Source organism: Phyllostomus hastatus, unplaced genomic scaffold (assembly GCF_019186645.2).
Source record: "Phyllostomus hastatus isolate PE091 unplaced genomic scaffold, TTU_PhHast_1.1 phas_scaffold_78, whole genome shotgun sequence".
NCBI lineage: Eukaryota > Metazoa > Chordata > Mammalia > Chiroptera > Phyllostomidae > Phyllostomus > Phyllostomus hastatus.
This window is the reverse complement of record NW_025334041.1, coordinates 543,668-560,450: the sequence shown is the minus strand read 5'-3', so window position 1 is coordinate 560,450 and position 16,783 is coordinate 543,668. Positions and strand designations below refer to the sequence as shown.

Below are 16,783 nucleotides of genomic sequence, written 5' to 3'. Positions count from 1 at the left end.
AGACGTGGGGGCGGCTCTCCCTGGGATTCCCCTGCCGGGCCGGAGCCCTGACCTCGCCCCTGCCCCACCCGGGGAAGCCCACTCTCACGCTCTTGCAACGGTAAGAATCTCAGGACCCCGCTGGCCGCCGGGTTGGGGACGGCGAGGAAAGGTCGGAGGCCTCCCACCGCCCCGTCCGGGGCGTGGGGCGGGCTCAGCCGTCACCGGGGCGTGGCCGGAGCCCTGTCCCCGGAAAGCGCTCGCGGGCTGCTCAGCACCACCCTCCCCCAGCGCCTGGTGGCTCCGAGCCCCCCCCCACGTCAGTCAGTGTCACAGCGGCGGGACCTGCCCCCTGAGCAGACACAGCTGGGGGGAGAGTCCTCGGAGCGCAGCGGTGCGAAGCGTATCCAAGACAACAATAGCAGCCGCGCTAGGTGTTAACAAAAGTAACACCTCGGGTGAAAAACGATGACATTTCTCAAAACAACCGCCGGTGAGCAGCGTGGCCTTTGCCGCGTTTCTCTGCGATCCGTCCGCCGTCCCCCACGCCTGCCCCTGCTCCGCGCGCCTGTCCCGGCACCCCAGACGGCCTCACGGAGCCGGAGCTCCGCCCCCGGTTCTGCAGCGCCCGCTCCAGCTGCCCCCGTACGCACCTGGACACTGACGCCAGTGCCCTGGAATCTGTGGGTGCCCCCCCACCCCGGCACGGGGGTGAGCGCTCAGCTCCGGCTCCCACAGCCTCCCACACACCTTAGCCACACGCGTGCCGCTCTGCCGGTCGCACGGCTGGAAAAGACCCAGGGGCACGACAGGACCCAGGGGCGCAACCCCCACTGCTGTCCGGAGGGATGGCCCAGGCCACCGCCCAACACCTGCCCCCCCACCCTGCGCCTCCCTCAGCTCAAGGACCCAAGGCACAGGCAGATGGGCGGGGGAGGGGGGCAGGTGAGCAGATGCTCTGTCATCAGGTGGGGCCTCGGACGCCCAGCCACTGGGTTTACTTCCTCCTGAACCCCAAAGGTGGTCCCCAGCATGGGGAGCTGGCCGCCCAGTCTCCTGTGACCACAGGTGGCCCCTCAGTCACCAGGTGCTACAGTGGCTCTCCCTCTCACACCACCCCGGGACAGCTGTGCTGCGGTCGGCCTGGCCTGTGGCAGTGTCTGGGAGCCCGGGGCCAGACGGCCAGGGCAGGCGTCCCCCCTGCGCGGCCAGCACCGGGCCCCGGCAGGCCACGCTTGCCCAGGGCTCCAGGCCAGCGGGCGGCAGCCGGCTCTCTCCCGGCACGTCCGGAGTGCCCACCCCCGCCTGTCCCCATCGTCACTGTCCATCACGAGGGGCAGCCCCTTGGGCGCCTTCTCCCGGTCATCACAGGCGGGCGGCCTTCACCAGGCCTGGGGAGCAGCCGAGGGACGCCGTGGGACCTGTCCCTCCCGGAGCCCAGGGAACCCCCACCCCGGAGGAGAGCTGCAGGCTGGCGATGACCCCGACATGCCGGGGTCGGCCAGGCTCTCGTGCGGCTTTGCAGCCCCACTAGGCAGGGCGGTCCGCCCAGACGGTGGACACAGAGCCGCAGCCCCCCGGCCCCGGGGGTCAGGCTGTGCTGAGAGCAGAGCCACACCTCCCCCTGGCCCGGCCCCAGGTGGCCCCGAACAGGCTGGGAAGCGAACTGCATCGTCTGGGTTTATGAGTCTCGAGTGTCCCAGCCTCTGCCTCCAGGATGCAGAGACCAAACAACACGCTTTCCACCAGGGTCATGTTCTAGTTCAAAAGCTTCCCTATAAGCACTGGACTCGGCGCCTGGGGGTCCCTCGGGGCGGCGTTGTGTAGCCTGAACAGCTGTTTCCCAGACGCAGCAGAGAGAGGAGGGAGGAGGCAGTGGGAGGGATGTGCTGGGAGGGGGGGCAGGAGGGGCAGGAGGTGGCTGGAGCGTCAGCCAGGTGGCAGGAGGACGGGCGGGCAGGCGGGCCGGCGGGCCTGGTGCTCTGCCTCTCAGGTGCGGTCTGCAGGCTCTGGGGCCCCGCCCCTCCCTCTGAGGCAGACAGCCTCCTGCAGGCCGCACTCATCCGCCCGCCCCAGCCCAGGAGGGAGAGCCCGAAGGTGCCCCAGCCCCTTCTGAGGCACCTCTGAAACGCAGGTGGGGGTCCAGAGGCCAACACGTGGACCCAGGTCTGGGAAGGCGGGTGGGCTCTGGAACCTGGGGCGCCTGAGGGGGCGGGCAGGGCAGGTGCAGGGGGCTGGAGTTACCCCATGCAGGCCCAGCTGCTGAGGAAGCGGTCTCCGGGCAGCCGGGGTGGGGTGTCTACCAGGGACCCCCACACCGACGACGGGCACATAGGCTCCCAAACGTCCGCCCACTTTCCAGTCAACGTCCCCTTTCCTGCTGGGGGGGCATCACGGAAACGCGGGTTCACTGTGGGGACGCAGGAACAGTGCACAGCAGTGCGGCGGCCACGAGAGGTGTCGGCAGGGCACCGGCCTTTGGGGGGGTCGCTTCACAGGGCGCACAGACGTCGAACCACGTGCTGTGCCCCTGAACCTGGGCAGCAGCAGCGACGTGCTGGCAGATGCCTCTGCTGCCGCCCACCCTCCTGCCTGCTCGGGGACACGAGCGATGGGCCCCCCCACCCGTGCGTGCACCACCCGCACTGTCCCACGCACTGTCCTGGGTCCCACGCACCCCGTCCCGTGCGCAACAGCCACCCTGGGGCTGAGGACGCACAACAGAGCGACAGGTTCCCACGGAAACAGCCCCTGAAGGGCGGGGTCCTGACCGGGGCCAGGGAGCTTCCTATTGGCTGTCACCGTGCGGGGCGGGGCGGGGCCGGCCCAGGTGGCCCTCCGCCTGAGGCCAAGCCCAGGTCGGGCTCATCCCTGCAGCGGGCACACGGAGAACTCTCCTCGCCACCCTTCGGCCTCTGGGAACTGGCCAGACGGACATCTGCTTTGTGTCCATCTCGTCCACTTTCCTGTGAAGAAAGCTGGCGTCCAGGCAGGCCCAACCCCCACGGGCAGTGGAGGGAGACCGAGCCCCAGACAGGTGCGCCCCGTCGGCGCAGAGGGACGCGCGGGCAAACACAGCTCCAAACCAGGGCTGACAAGTGGGGGAAAGGTCAGAAACCGTGCGCCTCCGCAGCCACCAGATAAGGGACAGACGCACCGCCGCCGCTCTGGAGACCAAGGCAAACACGCTGGTGTTTGTCTAACCGCCGCGGCGTCCGGGAAGGGTGTGGGTGGGCCTTCCCGAGCCTGCACCCCAGGCACGGAGGAACCCAGGAAGAGCGTCAGCGGCGGGGGGGGGGGGGGGGCATCCTGGCCTGCCGCCTCCTCACTGTCGCCCCAGCAAAGGGAAGGGTCCACACTGAACTTCGGCGCATAAATGTAAGAGGATTCAAATCAAAAAAGCATGTTTTCTGACCACAGGAGACTTAAATTTGAAGTAAAAAACACAGAGGTCTTTGATAACCCATGGGTCTAAGAAAATTGAAAGAGAAATTAGGAAGTATTTTGAGCCGAATAAAAGTAAAAGCACAGCCTGGCTGGCATAGCTCAGTGGATTGGGCACGGGCTGCGAACCACAGCATCGCAGGTTCGATTCCCGGTCAGAGCACATGCCTGGGTTGCAGGCCACGGCCCCCAGTGGGGGCCATATCAGAGGCAACCACACATTGACGTTTCTCTCTTTCTCCTTCCCTTCCCCTCTCTAAAAATAAATAAATGAAATCTTAAAAAAATAAAAGTAAAAGCACAGCTGGGAGATTTGGGGGTTCTGCTAGCACAGCATGTTGGGGAAGTTTGCAGCGGAGCATTATATCCCGAGAGGGAAAACGATCTCAAAACGACAGCCTCCATTTCTGCCGTAAGAAACTACAACCAGAAGAGCAATCCAAGACCAGAATAAGCAAAATGAAACAAGCCAGACAGGAATTTATTAGAACAGAATGGAGAAATCAATGGAACCAAAGGAAACCGCCTCAAGGAAATCGATACCATCGACAAACTTGTCCCCAGGACGACCAGGAAGGCGTGGAGACACCCGTCCCCGAGCCCAGCACCGGGAGCGACGGCGTGGCCGCGGCGGCGGCGGGTCTCGGGGGGAGGGGGAGCACCGGGAGCAACTTTATTCCCACAACTGTGCCGGCTCAGGAAAGACGGACCGGTTCCTGGGAAATGAGGGGAGCTCCCACAGCTCCCCACGGGAGGAGGGAAAAAGACAGCCTGGTGGGCCCTGTATCAAGACCCTGGGTCTGCAGGCAGAAACCGTCCCCGTTAGACCCTGGCCCGGGCGGACCCACCCACCGCCGAACGCTGGCACCCGTGAGGGCAGGCATATCACCCGGGTCCGCGAGAACCCCCCCAGGAACCGCGGCAGGAGGGCCCCCAGCCACTGACAGCGCGAGGACGCCGCGGGAGAGCAGCCTCCGGGGCGTGCTCGGGGAGTTGCCAACCGAAATCCAGCGCGTCGGAGCCAGCAGCCCGCCGGAAGGACAGCGTCCGGCTCATCCCGGGACGCCAGGTCGTCCCCACGGCCGTCACACGTCCCCGCGGTTCCCCGCGTCAGCGGGCCGCCCACGGAAACCCTCCCGAGCGAACCGTGGACGCGATGGAGCGCTGGACGAGAGCCAGCATCCGTTTCCGGCGGAAACTCCGCAAACCGAGAACGAGAGGAATTGTCCTCGATGCGGTAAAAGCACCCCAGACGCCGGAGCAGCCGCGCCGACCTCATGCTGAGGGATGGGGATGGCCGCTTCCCTGCAGGGGGGGGGGGCCTGAGGGCAGGTCCGGCCGGCCCGCAGCCGGGGGCTGTGCCGGCCGTGGTCCCACCGCCCTAGTGGGACCAGGCAGGGGCGGGCGCACCCCCGTCTGCAGACCCCACACGCAGCCCCCGCACCAAGTCAGCGAGCGGTGCGCTGGTGCAGGGGGGACACCGGACCTGGGGCCGGGCTGGGGGCGCAGGAGCCGCTCTTACCGTGGCCAGCTCGTCGAACTTGCCGAAGAGCTCATTGAGCAGCTTGACCAGCTCCTGGGCCGTGCACTGCGAGGCCAGGCTCGTGAAGCCCACGATGTCCGCGAACAGGATGCTGCAAGACACGGGGCGCTCGCTGCCTGTCCGCCCAGCACGCCCGCCTCGGGGCAGGACGGCCCCGCCACCGCCCGCAGTCACCCTGGCGGGCCACCTCAAAGCCACCCTCCCCGCCTGTCCCTCAGCCCGGGCTGCAGAGCAGAGCTCTCTTCTTCCCATTGTGCAGGTGAGGAGACTGAGGCGGGAAGGCGGCGCTGCGGACTCCCGGTGGCCCCCGGGGCAGGAGACTCTGCGGCCATGCAGAGCCCTGCCGACCCCGGTCCCCTCGGCCCCACCACTCTCGGCTGGGGACTCTCACTGGACCGCAGTCCCCTCCCCTACAAAGCCGAGTGGCCATGCGGGCAGACCACCTGGGTGTGGTTACCTTAAATGGATCTGAGTGTCCACAGGAGGCCCCTCCTGCCTGGGCTCAGGTGCTGGCCCCGCACCGGGCACCCCCCACCCCAGCCTCCGGCAGCCCCTCTCTGGGAGGACAGCGCCGGGCCTCCTCGAGGGGCGGGGCAGTGGGCCTGAGCTCGGCCACCTGGCGGTGAGCCGCGCAGGCTGAGCACAGAGACGGCTGGGCCCTCGACGGGCAAGGGGGACGCCACCTGTGGCACTGGACAGAGACCCAGCAAGGCCTCCTCGCCCGTCCGTGTCCCGGGGCCCAGCGAGCAGGGTGGCCTGGCCCCTGACCGCCCCGGAGAGCCGCCCCCTCGCGCCTGAGTGGCAGGCGGGTACTCGCCCTACTCAGCTGTCCCGAGGACTCGGAAAGGATCCCACCATTCGGTGGGACAAAACGCTCTAACGGACTCTAGAAACAGGCAAGCACACAGGAGCGTGTGCGGGGCAAGCTGGCTCACTCCAGGGCCGTTCCTCACCTGTCACACGGGGACGACAAGCCCCGCCCACGGCCGCCACGGACGGACAAACGGAGGAACAGAGCGCCCACCCCGGGCCTGGCACCCCCTGCACCAGGCCCAGCGACGAGCCTGACGCAGGACCCTGCCCGCCCGAAGCCACGCCCACACCCAGCCCAGGGACCCAGCTCCACCTCTCCCGGCAACGCAGGAGCCAGAGGTGCTGAGTCTGGGACAGCGGCTGCGGCGGGCGGGCGTCATCGGGGAAGCCACCACCCCACCCCGTGGGGCCTGCTTCCCCGCCACGCAGGTGCTCGCCTGGGGCTGCCGGACCCCACGGGCCCCTCCTGCCCTCGGACTAGGGCCCTCTGACCACCTCGGCCACACCCCACCATCACCCCACCTCCTCCATTGCCCCCACCTGCATTGCCCCACCTGCATCACCTCCCACCTGCATTGCCCCACCTGCATCACCCCCACCTGCATTGCCTCCCACCTGTATCGCCCCCACCTGCATCGCCTCCCACCTGCATCGCCCCACCTGCATCGCCCCACCTGCATCACCTCCCACCTGCATCACCCCCACCTGCATTGCCCCCCACCTGTATCGCCCCCCACCTGCATTGCCCCCCACCTGCATCACCCCCACCTGCATTGCCCCCCACCTGCATCACCCCACCTGCATCAACACCACATCGGCTCCCAGGCCCACGGTCCCCAGCCGGCACACCCCACCTCACGTTGTCGTGCCGCTGGATGTAAATCTTGTGGAAAATCCTCTCAGGGGGCTTCAGAAAGTCCTCCTTCATCTCCATGGCAACGTTCCGGGGCAGGAGGCTCATGAGCAGCCGCTCCTGGACGGGAGAGACGCGTGGTGTGCCCCATGGGGCCCACTCTGCCCACCCTCAAGGCACCCGCCCAGGCCCGCGGCCCTCCTCACGCGTGGCCGCACAGGCACCAGCCCTGCAGCCCCTCCTCGGCCCCGGAATCCCCGGCCCGGACAGTCACTGCACAGGGAAACACGATCCCAGAGCTCCGGGCAGGCACCTCCAGATCACCGGTCGCTCACGGCACCCCGTGCACCCCGGCTTCTCCAGGCTGCCGGTCACAGGAGGGGCCCAGGCGGCCAGCCCTGCCCCTCACTGAGAGGGACCAGCGAGAGACCCCGTCCCCGGGACAGAGAGGGGCCCTGTTCGTGCAGAGATGAGCGGCTTTGGTGGCAACGCGGCATTTTCTCCCAGCCTCGCCCTCTGCTTTCTCGCCAGCCCCTGGGGATCCGACGCTCTTTCCCCAGGGCACAGGAGCAGGGCCCCAGCCGCTCCTCAGGGGCACCACCAGGACTCTGCCACGCGCCCAGGCCACAGCTTCCTCCCCCAGCCTCGGCCTCGCCCTGCCGGCCTCGGTGGTCTGGCCCAGAGGGGTCTGAGGCCCACTCCTCCCCCAGTCCTCACGCCCCCTTCCATGGCTTTGGGAAGAAAACCACAGGGAGGGGCTCAGACCCCGCGTGGAATCGGTGAGGCCGTCCTCCCGAGGAGGGTGGGCCCGGCGGGGACGCGGGAGGGTCCCCAAATCACTCTGCCCCTCAGTGGCAGCCCCGCGGCAAAACCGGCAGAGAGACACACAAACGCAGGGGGCCAGGAGGGAAGTGACAGGTGCCGCTGACCCCGCAGACACCGTGGGCCAGAGGGAGGGAGCGGTAACGGCTCTTCACGCGTAAACTCAGAAGAAACACAGCGATTTCTCTAAAAGCGTGAATTACAACAATTCCCCCAATGTGAAACAAGCACTGTGAACAAAATGTCTGAGTAGCCGTGTATCTATTAAAGAAATTGAACGTTTCATTTAAAAACTGGTAAGAAAGAACTCTCCAGAGCCACACGGTTCTACTGGACATCTATACGAAGCACTTAAAGAAGAATTAACCAACACCAACTCCACGTTAAATCTCCCACAAAAGATGAGGGAGCCCTGGCTGGCGTAGCTCAGTGGGTTGAGCGCGGGCTGCCAACCAAAGCCTCGCAGGTTCGATTCCCAGCCAGGGCACATGCCTGGGTTGCAGGCCACAGCCCCCAGCAACCGCACATTCATGTTTCTTTCTCTCTCTCTTTCTCCCTCCCTTCCCTCTCTAAAAAATAAACAAATAAAATCTTTAAAAAAAAAAAAAAAGACGAGGGAGTACGTCCCAATCCACTTTGTAAAGCCAGCATCGCCTCACGCCAGAGTCGCCTGAGGACGGCACGAGGGGCCTGCAGACCCACGCCCCGGAAGGACGCAGACGCCGCCCCGCGACCTGCGGCAGGACTGCCAGCCCTCCAGCAGCGCCTGAGGCCCTGGCTCGGGCCGGGCGCCCATGCAGCACCGAAACACCGACCAGTGTCCTACGACGCGCCCGACGGCGCACCGAGGCCGCTCACACGGCCGTCAGTCGCTGCCGGGAAACGCTCAGCAAACCCACTCGTGGTGGGAACTCTCAGGGAGGGAGGGAGAGGGGAGCTTCTTCGTCCGAGGGAGGGACGCCAGGCCCGCGGCTCCGGCTCACACCGCCCGGGGAGCGCCGTCCGCGCGGCCCTGGACGTCCGGCCAGCGCAGGGAAGGAAAGGCCGTGAAGCCCCGGGCGGCCCGGCCCGGCCTCCACTCGGGCTGTGACGACACCGGTCTCGCGGGTCCGCCCCTGGGCGGTTCCGCCTCCTGGTCGTCCCCGGACGACACCGTTTCCCGGAGTCGGGCTCGCCCGCCCGTCTCCACTCGCTCTCTGCCCCCCGTCCCCCCCACCCCCACACCCCGAGTCCCAGCGTGCTCCGGGCTTCCCTCCCGTCCAGAGTGTCCGCGGCACCCGACCCCGTTCTGGGAGTCAGTCCACGGGCCGCGGCTTTCAGGTCCTCTGGCGTCTGATCGCCCGGAGCACCGAGCATCGCCCCGGAGTCTATGTTCAACCTGCCTCCACCTGCGGCCGGCCGGGCTGCCCCTCCCTGAGGCCCTCACTGCTGCTGCTCTTTCTTCCCGATTGGGGATCGGGGCCGCGGCCTCTGCCCACCTCAGAGAGCCGACTGTGGCACTCTGTCCCCGAACGGAGAGGGGCCCCCGGGCCGCCGCCGCCTGCGTGCGGGACGGTTTCCCTGGGGTGCCCTTCGACCCAGAGCCCCCGGGGGAGCTCTCTAGGGGGAGGGGCCCCGGGCTCCGGCCTCTGCAGTGCCCCTCGGCCACCAGCCCCTCCCCGCCGGCCCCCCTCTGCCGCGCCCCCCACCCCGGAGTCAGTGCAGCTCCGTTCCCAGGTCTCGGAGCCGAGCCCAGTCCCTTCGTGACGCAGGGACTCGGCGACCACGCGGAGGCCTGGGTGCGTGGGCCGACAGAGCCCAGAGCCCGGCCAGGAGGGACGGCCCGTCTGTCCTGCCAGGACCGCGTCCCGCAGCCGGACACGCGGGGGGAGGGTCACGCCAGCACTGCGCTCCGAGGCCCCGTCCCAGGGCTCAGCCTCGGGGACACGGATGACACACACGCAGCCTCCTCGAAGGGGGGCAGAGACCCGTCCAGAGGTGGGGTGTCTGGTGGCAGACAGGCCGCGCCCGCCCGCCCTCCCCCGGCCCCCGGCCCCGCAGCCGCCCTGGGAGACGGTCGGCAGCACTCCCCACCGTCCGTCTGCGGCATTTCCATGGCAAGACACGGAGGGTGGCCGCACCCGTCTGCCACCGCGGGGCCCAGGGCGCGAGGCCAACCCAGACACAGTGTCTGCGGCCACAGCGCCCGGACTCCCCCCTCCTCACTTGACTCCCTCAACAGCAGGGCTCTCCCTCCCGAACTGAGGGGGTGCCCCTGGTTCTGCTGCAGACACCCCTCCTCGCGGGGCTGCCCCAGACTCGGCCGCCTCAGGCCCAGGACACGCAGGGTGATGCCGGCCCCAGATGCCGAATCCCGTCCCCGAGCAACACAGCCCGGCCGCTGGGACCCATGCAGGGCCCGACGCTGGGTGTCCGAACTTTGGGGCGGGCCCCTCGGTCCCCCTCCCACAAACCCTGCTGGCCAGTGGTGGCCACACAGGTGCAGACCTGCCCTGCGGAACACCTGCTCGGTGCACCCGAGCACCCTCGTCTCCCGCCGGGAGCCTCGGCCAGTGCCTGCCAGGAGCGCACCCAGAGGTGGCCCTGCCCTGTCGGGCCCTGAGCGCCGCCCCCCTCACTCTGGTCTCGCTGCCAGACGCTCTGCTGCGGAGCCCCAGGCGAGAGCAGCGCAGAGGGCGCCCCGGGCGCTCGGAACCGTGGAAGGCGGCCCTGGGCCGCAGAGGGCCCCAGGGGACCGGGGACCGCCGAGGCCAGGCACACCCACCTGCTTCTCGTTCTCGTCCTCCAGCCGCAGCCGGTCCTCGATGCAGGTGCGCGCCTGCAGGAAGGCCCTCCGCTGGGAGCGCTGGGCCAGCACCCGGGCGCACAGCCCGTACACGTTCACGCCCACGAAGAGCAGGGCGTTGGCGCCGAGCTGGAGGGAGAGAGCAGGGCCGGTGGGCAGGGGCCCGCTCGGCAGACGCGCCCGACGCCCTCCCGCGGCCCGTGGCCTGCGGCCTGCGGCGTGGGGGACAGAGCCAGCTCGGGCTGCACCCTGCCGGAGTGGGGCACAGGCCCGCCCACCTCGGGCGGGCGGGAGAGGAAGCAGGCCTCCTGGAGACAGACGGCCGCACAAACCCCCTCCGCCAGCCGGGCAGAGGGCCGGGCGACCCCCTGACGGGCACACAGGAGTGGCCGAAAGTCCTCTGGAAACAGTGCCCACCTGGACCCTGAACACCCCCACGAGGCCCTGTCCTCTCCAGCGCACCCTGGTCACCTTCCCCGCGGCTGCAGACACCCCCAGTCCCTCGCACCCAGGCGCATCTCCCAGCTGGACACTCCGCACGGGTTGGAGCCGGGGGCTGGGCAGTCCCGGAGGGGCCGGAACCTGCCGCTGCTGGCCAGGCCGGCGGCCGCGCCTGAGGCCCGGGGCCCCGTGCCCAGGGGAGCGCTCCGTGCTGCGACAGGCCAGCTGCCGCGTTAGGACACAGGTCAGGCGAGCCGTTCCCGGAGGCCCTGGTGGCGGCTGGGGGGCCGGCTCGGTGAGACGATGAGGCGCATTTTGCAGAGTCAATGTTTGACCTGTGCGGAGCGGGCTGCCGTGCCCACGGGCACAGAGGGACACGTTCCCCGCAGGGAGCACGCCTTCCCCGGAGACACGCCGCCGTCCCGGCTCCCAGCCCCCACTCAATGCCGTGCACACGCAGAACACACGACAGGTGGGCCCTCGGTCCTCCCTCGAGGCAGCAGCGACCCCCCCAGGTGCCATCCCTGCCCGGCACCCTGGTGCCCGGGGACCCCTGCCTGGCCCTCTCGGCTGCCGTCTCCTCGGGGTGGGCACGGGCGGGAGGAAGAGCGGGGAGGGGTCGGGGCGGCCCAGGGGAGCCAGATGCCGAAGGTCGATCCTGGGCCGGGCAGCCCTGGCCTTTCCAGAGAGCGAGACCTCAGGTGGCCCAGGGGGCAGGGATGGGGGAGGGCAGGCGTCCCCACCGCGGTCGGGGTGGGACCGAGGGGCTGAGGGACAGACCAGGGAGGGGGCACACAGGCTGGGGGAGGCGGGACAGTGTGGTCGAGGGGGGAATCGCTAGTCGAGCTGCGGTCTGTCAGCCGGGAGCCCTACCTTGTCGTGCCACACGCCCACCCGCACCCCACCTTCCCTCCACTCCAGCCAGGTGGGCCCTGGGCGCCTGCTGCCCAGTGAGTACTGTCTAAGCCGCTGGCCTGGAGAGGGAGCCCATGACCTGCCCCGGGGTCGCATCCAGCGGAGGGCAAGGGGAGCGTCTCCCCCGATCGGCACCCGTGTCCACACACCCAGGGGCTTCCCTGCACCTCACCTCCTCGCCTGCGGCACGGCAGCCGCTGCCGCTCACCGGCTCCCCAGCCTCCTCCACTCACACAGCCCCGAGGTCGGGGCGTCGGCAGGGGTGAGGGGGATGATGCAGGGAGAGACCACCTGCCAGTGGGTGTGGGTGCTAGGGGGCTGCTCTCAGCAGGTGAGGGCTGCGGGCGGTGGGGAGGGGCGGGGGCAGGGACAAGCCCCAGCCCCGCTCGGTAAACAGGGGGGCCACACGGGAGCCGCCCCTTCACGGGCCTCAGGACGGTCGCCCAGTGCCCTCGCCTCGTGTTTCTCCGCGCCCACCCGGCCCCGTCGGTCGCCCCTGCCGCCCCTGCCTGCGTCCACCACAGACCCGGACGCGCTCTGGAGCAGCGGCAGGAGACTCGCACCCGAGCTTTTCCCACGCGAGGTCCTCATCTTTGCCACCAGCCAGCCAGGCAACTGCGGCGGTCTTCACTGGGGGGCTGGCGGGGGGGGGGGCGGGGAAAGGCCTGCCCTGCCAGGGAGGGCGCCGGGGGAGCAGTGGACCCGGGTGGCTGGTCCCCGAGAGCAGGGCTGGCCTCCCCTGGAACGGGCGGGGGCTCCCCACCTCTGGGAGGCGCACCGTCCGTCTCCCCTTGGACCTTCAGTCCCCTGAAGGGGGCTCGGAGACCGCGCAGGCCGGTTTTTACTGGAAACGGTGGGCGACAGCACCCGCCACCCCGGGGCCACACTCCCGGCGGGCCCCCCTCGCCCGCAGCGACCCGGCCTCCGGGCCTCCCGTCGGGTCCTCGAGGGGAGGCTGTCGGGGGCTGGGGGGGGGCCACGAGGGGGAAGGGAGCTGGCTGGGGGGGGGGGGCAAACACCGCAGACAGGAGGGCGGTGGAGGGAAAGCTGCCGGAGTGACTCTTCCCAGAAGGTCAAGCAAGGCCAGGTGCCACCCCCAGGAGGCGAGGGGGCGGGGCCTGTGAGCGGGGCTTCCGAACCTGCCCAACCCCCTGGCGCCCTCCCTTCCCCCTCCCGCTTCCTCTGGGCCAGCAGCCCTGGCCGCGGTCCCTTCTCTCCGTCTTCTGCCCACTCCTCTTCCTCTCCCCCAGCCCCCTGCGGGTCCTCCCCCCTCCTCCAGCCCTCGCAGCCCCACCCCCTCTCCGGCCCTGAAGCCCAGGTCCAGAATGGCCTCTCCGCTGGGTGCTGTGGCTGCTCTGACCGCGTGGGTCCGGGGAGTGACCAGGGCACCACCGCCGGGGGCGGGGCCTCCCCCTTCCCGGCCCCAGCCCCCGCTGCCTGGTGCCCATCCCCCACCAGGTGTCTTACCCTTCCAGCTTCCCCTCCGCACCCCCCTTCCCCCACCCCCTCCCCCACCCGACACCTCCTCTCCCCCACCCCTCGAGTTCCCACCACCCTCTGGGCAAAACACAGCCCAAGGCAGACGCGGGGGGGGGGGCTGCACCCCACGGAGAAGCTGGAGGAGCTCCGAGAGCCGCACGCGGCCAAGGAGGAGCCCGCGGGAAGAGGCTGCGCGGCCTCGCCGCCACCTCGCCCACCAGCCCGGACGGCGACAGCGACAAAGTTCGGCGTTGCAGGCGAGGCCGGAGCCGCGGCGGACCGCGGACCAGCAGACGGGGGGGCGGTAGAGACCAGGGCTCTGTGCGACCTTGGCAAACTCGGTCCTTCGGGACCCGAGAGGGGTCCACCAAAGGGCGCCGGGGCGATTGGAAGGGGCCACAGTCCCTTCCCCTTCCTCGCCCACGCCCCCCCCCCCGGGGAGCCTCAGTGCCAGGAGGGGACTCCGAGAACCTGGCGCGCCCGCGCACGCCCCAGGCGCACGCGGGAGAGGAGCCCTGTCCGCCTGGACCCGCTCTGCGCCCAGTTCCCACCCCTCCCGCCGTGACCGGTGCGTCCAGACCCGCGGACCCGGCTCCCGCCCCGCCTGGCCGCTCACCAGCTGCCTGACCTTGGGGCAATCCTGCCCTCTCCACGCCCTCCTCCCGTCCCCACGTCCCACACCCAGAGGTGCTTTGTGGGCTGTAACTCAGAAAAGAGCCCAGCCCAGGGTGCCAGCCCCACGGTGTCCCCAACTCTCGGAGTGACCTTGAACGCCTCCGCCCCCGAAAAGATCCGGCTTCAGTTCCCCACCTGCCCGATCGGTAGATGCGCGCCTGGTTTCCAGCGTTCCCAGCCCCTCCCCGGCGGGTGTGTCCCGGGCTGGAGGCGAAACGCGCGGCGGCACTTACTGTCCTCCAGAGACGGGGGCGCTTGGCGGGGACCAAGGTGGCTGTGACCAGCAAGTGCGAGGCGGCCACCACAAGCCCGAAGCCAACGGCCAGCAGGCTGCGCACGGGCAGCAGGGCGTAGGACACGAAGGTGACCAGGAGGAGCTGCCAGACGCCCTGGTCCGCGGCCGCCGGGCCCGCAGCCGTCCCGGCGTGGAGCCCGGCGGGGCCGCCCAGCGCGAAGGGGCAGCAGAGCAGCGCGAAGGTGAGGCTGAAGAACAGCGCCAGCTGGCCGACCTGCTGCAGCTGCGGCACCTGCAGCGAGCGGACGTTGGTGACCACGAGCAGCGCCAGGAAGAGCACGCAGTGCACGGGGTGCGAGCCCTTGGCCAGGCCGGGCGCGGGCCCCGGCGCGCCCAGCAGCTCGGCCAGCGCCAGCGCGCCCGCCAGCAGGCTGAGCATGGCCAGCGCCTTCAGCGTGGCCGCCTGCTCCAGCCGCAGCGTGTAGCCGCGGAACAGCGCCTCCAGCTCGGGGCACGCGAACTCCTCGTCGCACGCCCGCAGCCCGCGCCGGCAGCCCGACTCGGCCGCCCGCTCGGCGCCCCCGGGCTCGCCTGCACCGCCTCCACCGCCGCCTCCGCCTCCGCCGCCGCCTCGGCCGCGCGGCGCCCCCGCCATCTCAGCGCCATGCAGCGGGCGCGCCCCTCGCCGGCCGGGGCGCCGGGGCGGGCGGGCGGGCGGCGAGGCGCCGGGGCGGGCGGGCCGATTTGGGGCGCCGGCTGCCCCGCGCGCGCGCCCCGAGCGCGTCCCCTCCAGCCCGCCGCGCCTGCGCACTGGTGCCGCCCGCGCCCCCGCCGCGATCCTCCCGCGACCGCGCTGCGACAGCCGAGCCCGGAGCCGCCTGGCTGGGCGCGCGCGGCCCACGCGTGTCCCCACCCCGCCACCCGCGTCCCCCACCGCCGGACGGTCCGCATGACCTTGGTCTCCCGCTTTGCATCTCTGAGCCTCAGTTTCCCCATCCGCACGCAGAGCAGCTCACGGGGCGTCTCTGGGGATGTTAAGAATGCTGACATCCCGCGCTCTTCCCCGCGGCGTGTTAATCCTGCCAAATGTGTCTCCCCTCCCACCAGTGTGACCAGGTCCCTCAGCTCCCGTGGAGCCGGAGGCGCTGCCCGCGCCTGAGGCCAGGGTCCCGCGAGACGCAGAAGCAGTACCAAGAACACGGGGCGGGGGCCCTAGGGGTCCCCCTGCTCCTTGCCACCCCATCCCCCCGCACGCGGGACCCTCCCCGCGGCGGGCTGAGGACAAGCCCTGCCCTGGCTCCTCCACACCCCGCCAGCCAGTGCGGGGCGCGGGTGCGTGGCACGGTCCTGAGATCCCAAGAAGCTGAGCCCAGCGGGCGTGGGCGTGGGACAGCGCCGCCTGGGTGGCCAGCGGGAGGGGGGTGGGGCGCGCGGAGGGTCCCGGACCCCAAGCGTTTAGGAAGCAGCGGCGCGGCGGGTTCCGGGGTGGGCAGGGCAGCGAAGGAGAGGGCGCTGCGGGAAACCCAGCCCGTGCAGGGGCGGCGTGCTCACCCCGCGGGGTCCCCACTCACACCCGCTCACACTGGAGGGAAGGGCTGTGCGCCCGAGACTCATCCGCGTTGTGTCCGGGCTGCTCCACCGCAGGGGCGGGAGCCCAGGGCGGTGCTGCCCGTGGAAGGGCGCAGCGGGGTGAGGACCGTCAGCAGAGGCCCCGGCTCCTCCTCAGAGACGGAACTGGGGTCCCGAGAGCCCGGCCCCAGAAGCCAGCCGCCCGCCGGAGATGCTCCCCAGTCCGCTTCCCGACACCCGGGTTTCACTGGGGTGGCCCCCGCATCCGTCTCCTTGGGGGCGCCCAGGTCCCAGGGGGCCCTGGAGGGGACGGTCGCCTCGCCACGAGCTGCTCTGCGGTCCGACCGTCAGACTGCGAGGTGTGTCTGACGTCCGTCTGCAGTCAGTGTTGGTGACCCCACGGGAAGTTGCCCTTTGCATAAACGTCCAGCGTGGTCACAGGTCAGCTTGGACAGCTGTGGGGACGGCGCCTCAGCCTCGGCCCAGGCCGGGACTTCCGCCACGCCCCGTCCCCAGCAGCTCTCGGCGGCGAGCGCACGGTGGCCCCCGGGTCCCTCCACGCCTCCCCACCCCCAGCCCCCCATCTCCCTCGCGCCCACCACTCCGCCCGGCCGTCCGGTCATCTGTCTCCACCCCCTCGGAACCGTGCCGGGTCGCCTGGCCCCGCCCCCTGTGGCGGCCGGCGACCTGGCACCACGCCCCCCCCACCCCGTCCCCAGATGGCAGCGGCATCTGCGGGGTTTCCCTCCTGCGGCGGCAAGTGTGAAGGGCGGCTTCTCCGGTTCACAGCCGGGTGTGTTTTACTTCGTGTCCTCACAGTCTCGCGAAAGGAAAGCTGAGTAGCACCCGAAACTCGGTCACACCACGGGAGACTGGAGGCGTGGGGCGGAGGGATGCGCCTGGCGGGCCTCAGACCAGCAGCTCCCTCCGCCCCCGCCCCGACCTCACCGCGGGCCGGCACCTGCCTTCCAAAGAGCCGGGGACCGCTGGGTCAGGGCGGGTGTCCGGCGCCACCCACCCCCCGTCCTAGACGCACGGGTCACTGTCGGGTCGTCCATTTGCTCCTCGTGGCATCCTGGACAGAAGGCCGGTCCCCTCCGCTCGCCGTCGAAAAAGCACAGCTCAGCGCCCCTGCACCGACCCGCGGATCCACACGGGAAGGGTGTCCCCGCCCGAGGGGAGGACTCGCCCGGTGTCGTGGTCGTCCCCTCTCCCTGGTGCCAGTAGAAC

At 70.1% G+C, this 16,783-nt stretch overlaps 1 protein-coding gene across 5 annotated transcripts in view; it reads right to left on the bottom strand.

The window, feature by feature from the left end:
* Positions 1-14,639, bottom strand: part of ADCY1 (adenylate cyclase 1) — a 35,356-nt gene extending 20,717 nt beyond the window's left edge. For 4 of the 5 annotated variants that reach the window (XR_006784393.1, XM_045827605.1, XM_045827604.1 and 1 more), the window contains exons 1-4: positions 13,983-14,639; positions 10,219-10,368; positions 6,634-6,752; positions 4,946-5,057 (exon numbers count right to left, since the gene is read on the bottom strand). Coding sequence is in view for 4 of the 5 variants with exons in the window: in XM_045827605.1 (XP_045683561.1) it covers positions 4,946-5,057; positions 6,634-6,752; positions 10,219-10,368; positions 13,983-14,639 (1,038 nt within the window). In the remaining variant the exon portion in view is untranslated. The remainder of the gene's footprint in view (positions 1-4,945; positions 5,058-6,633; positions 6,753-10,218; positions 10,369-13,982) is intronic. The other variant, XM_045827607.1, reaches the window with a different exon arrangement.
* Positions 14,640-16,783: the final 2,144 nt, after the last annotated feature.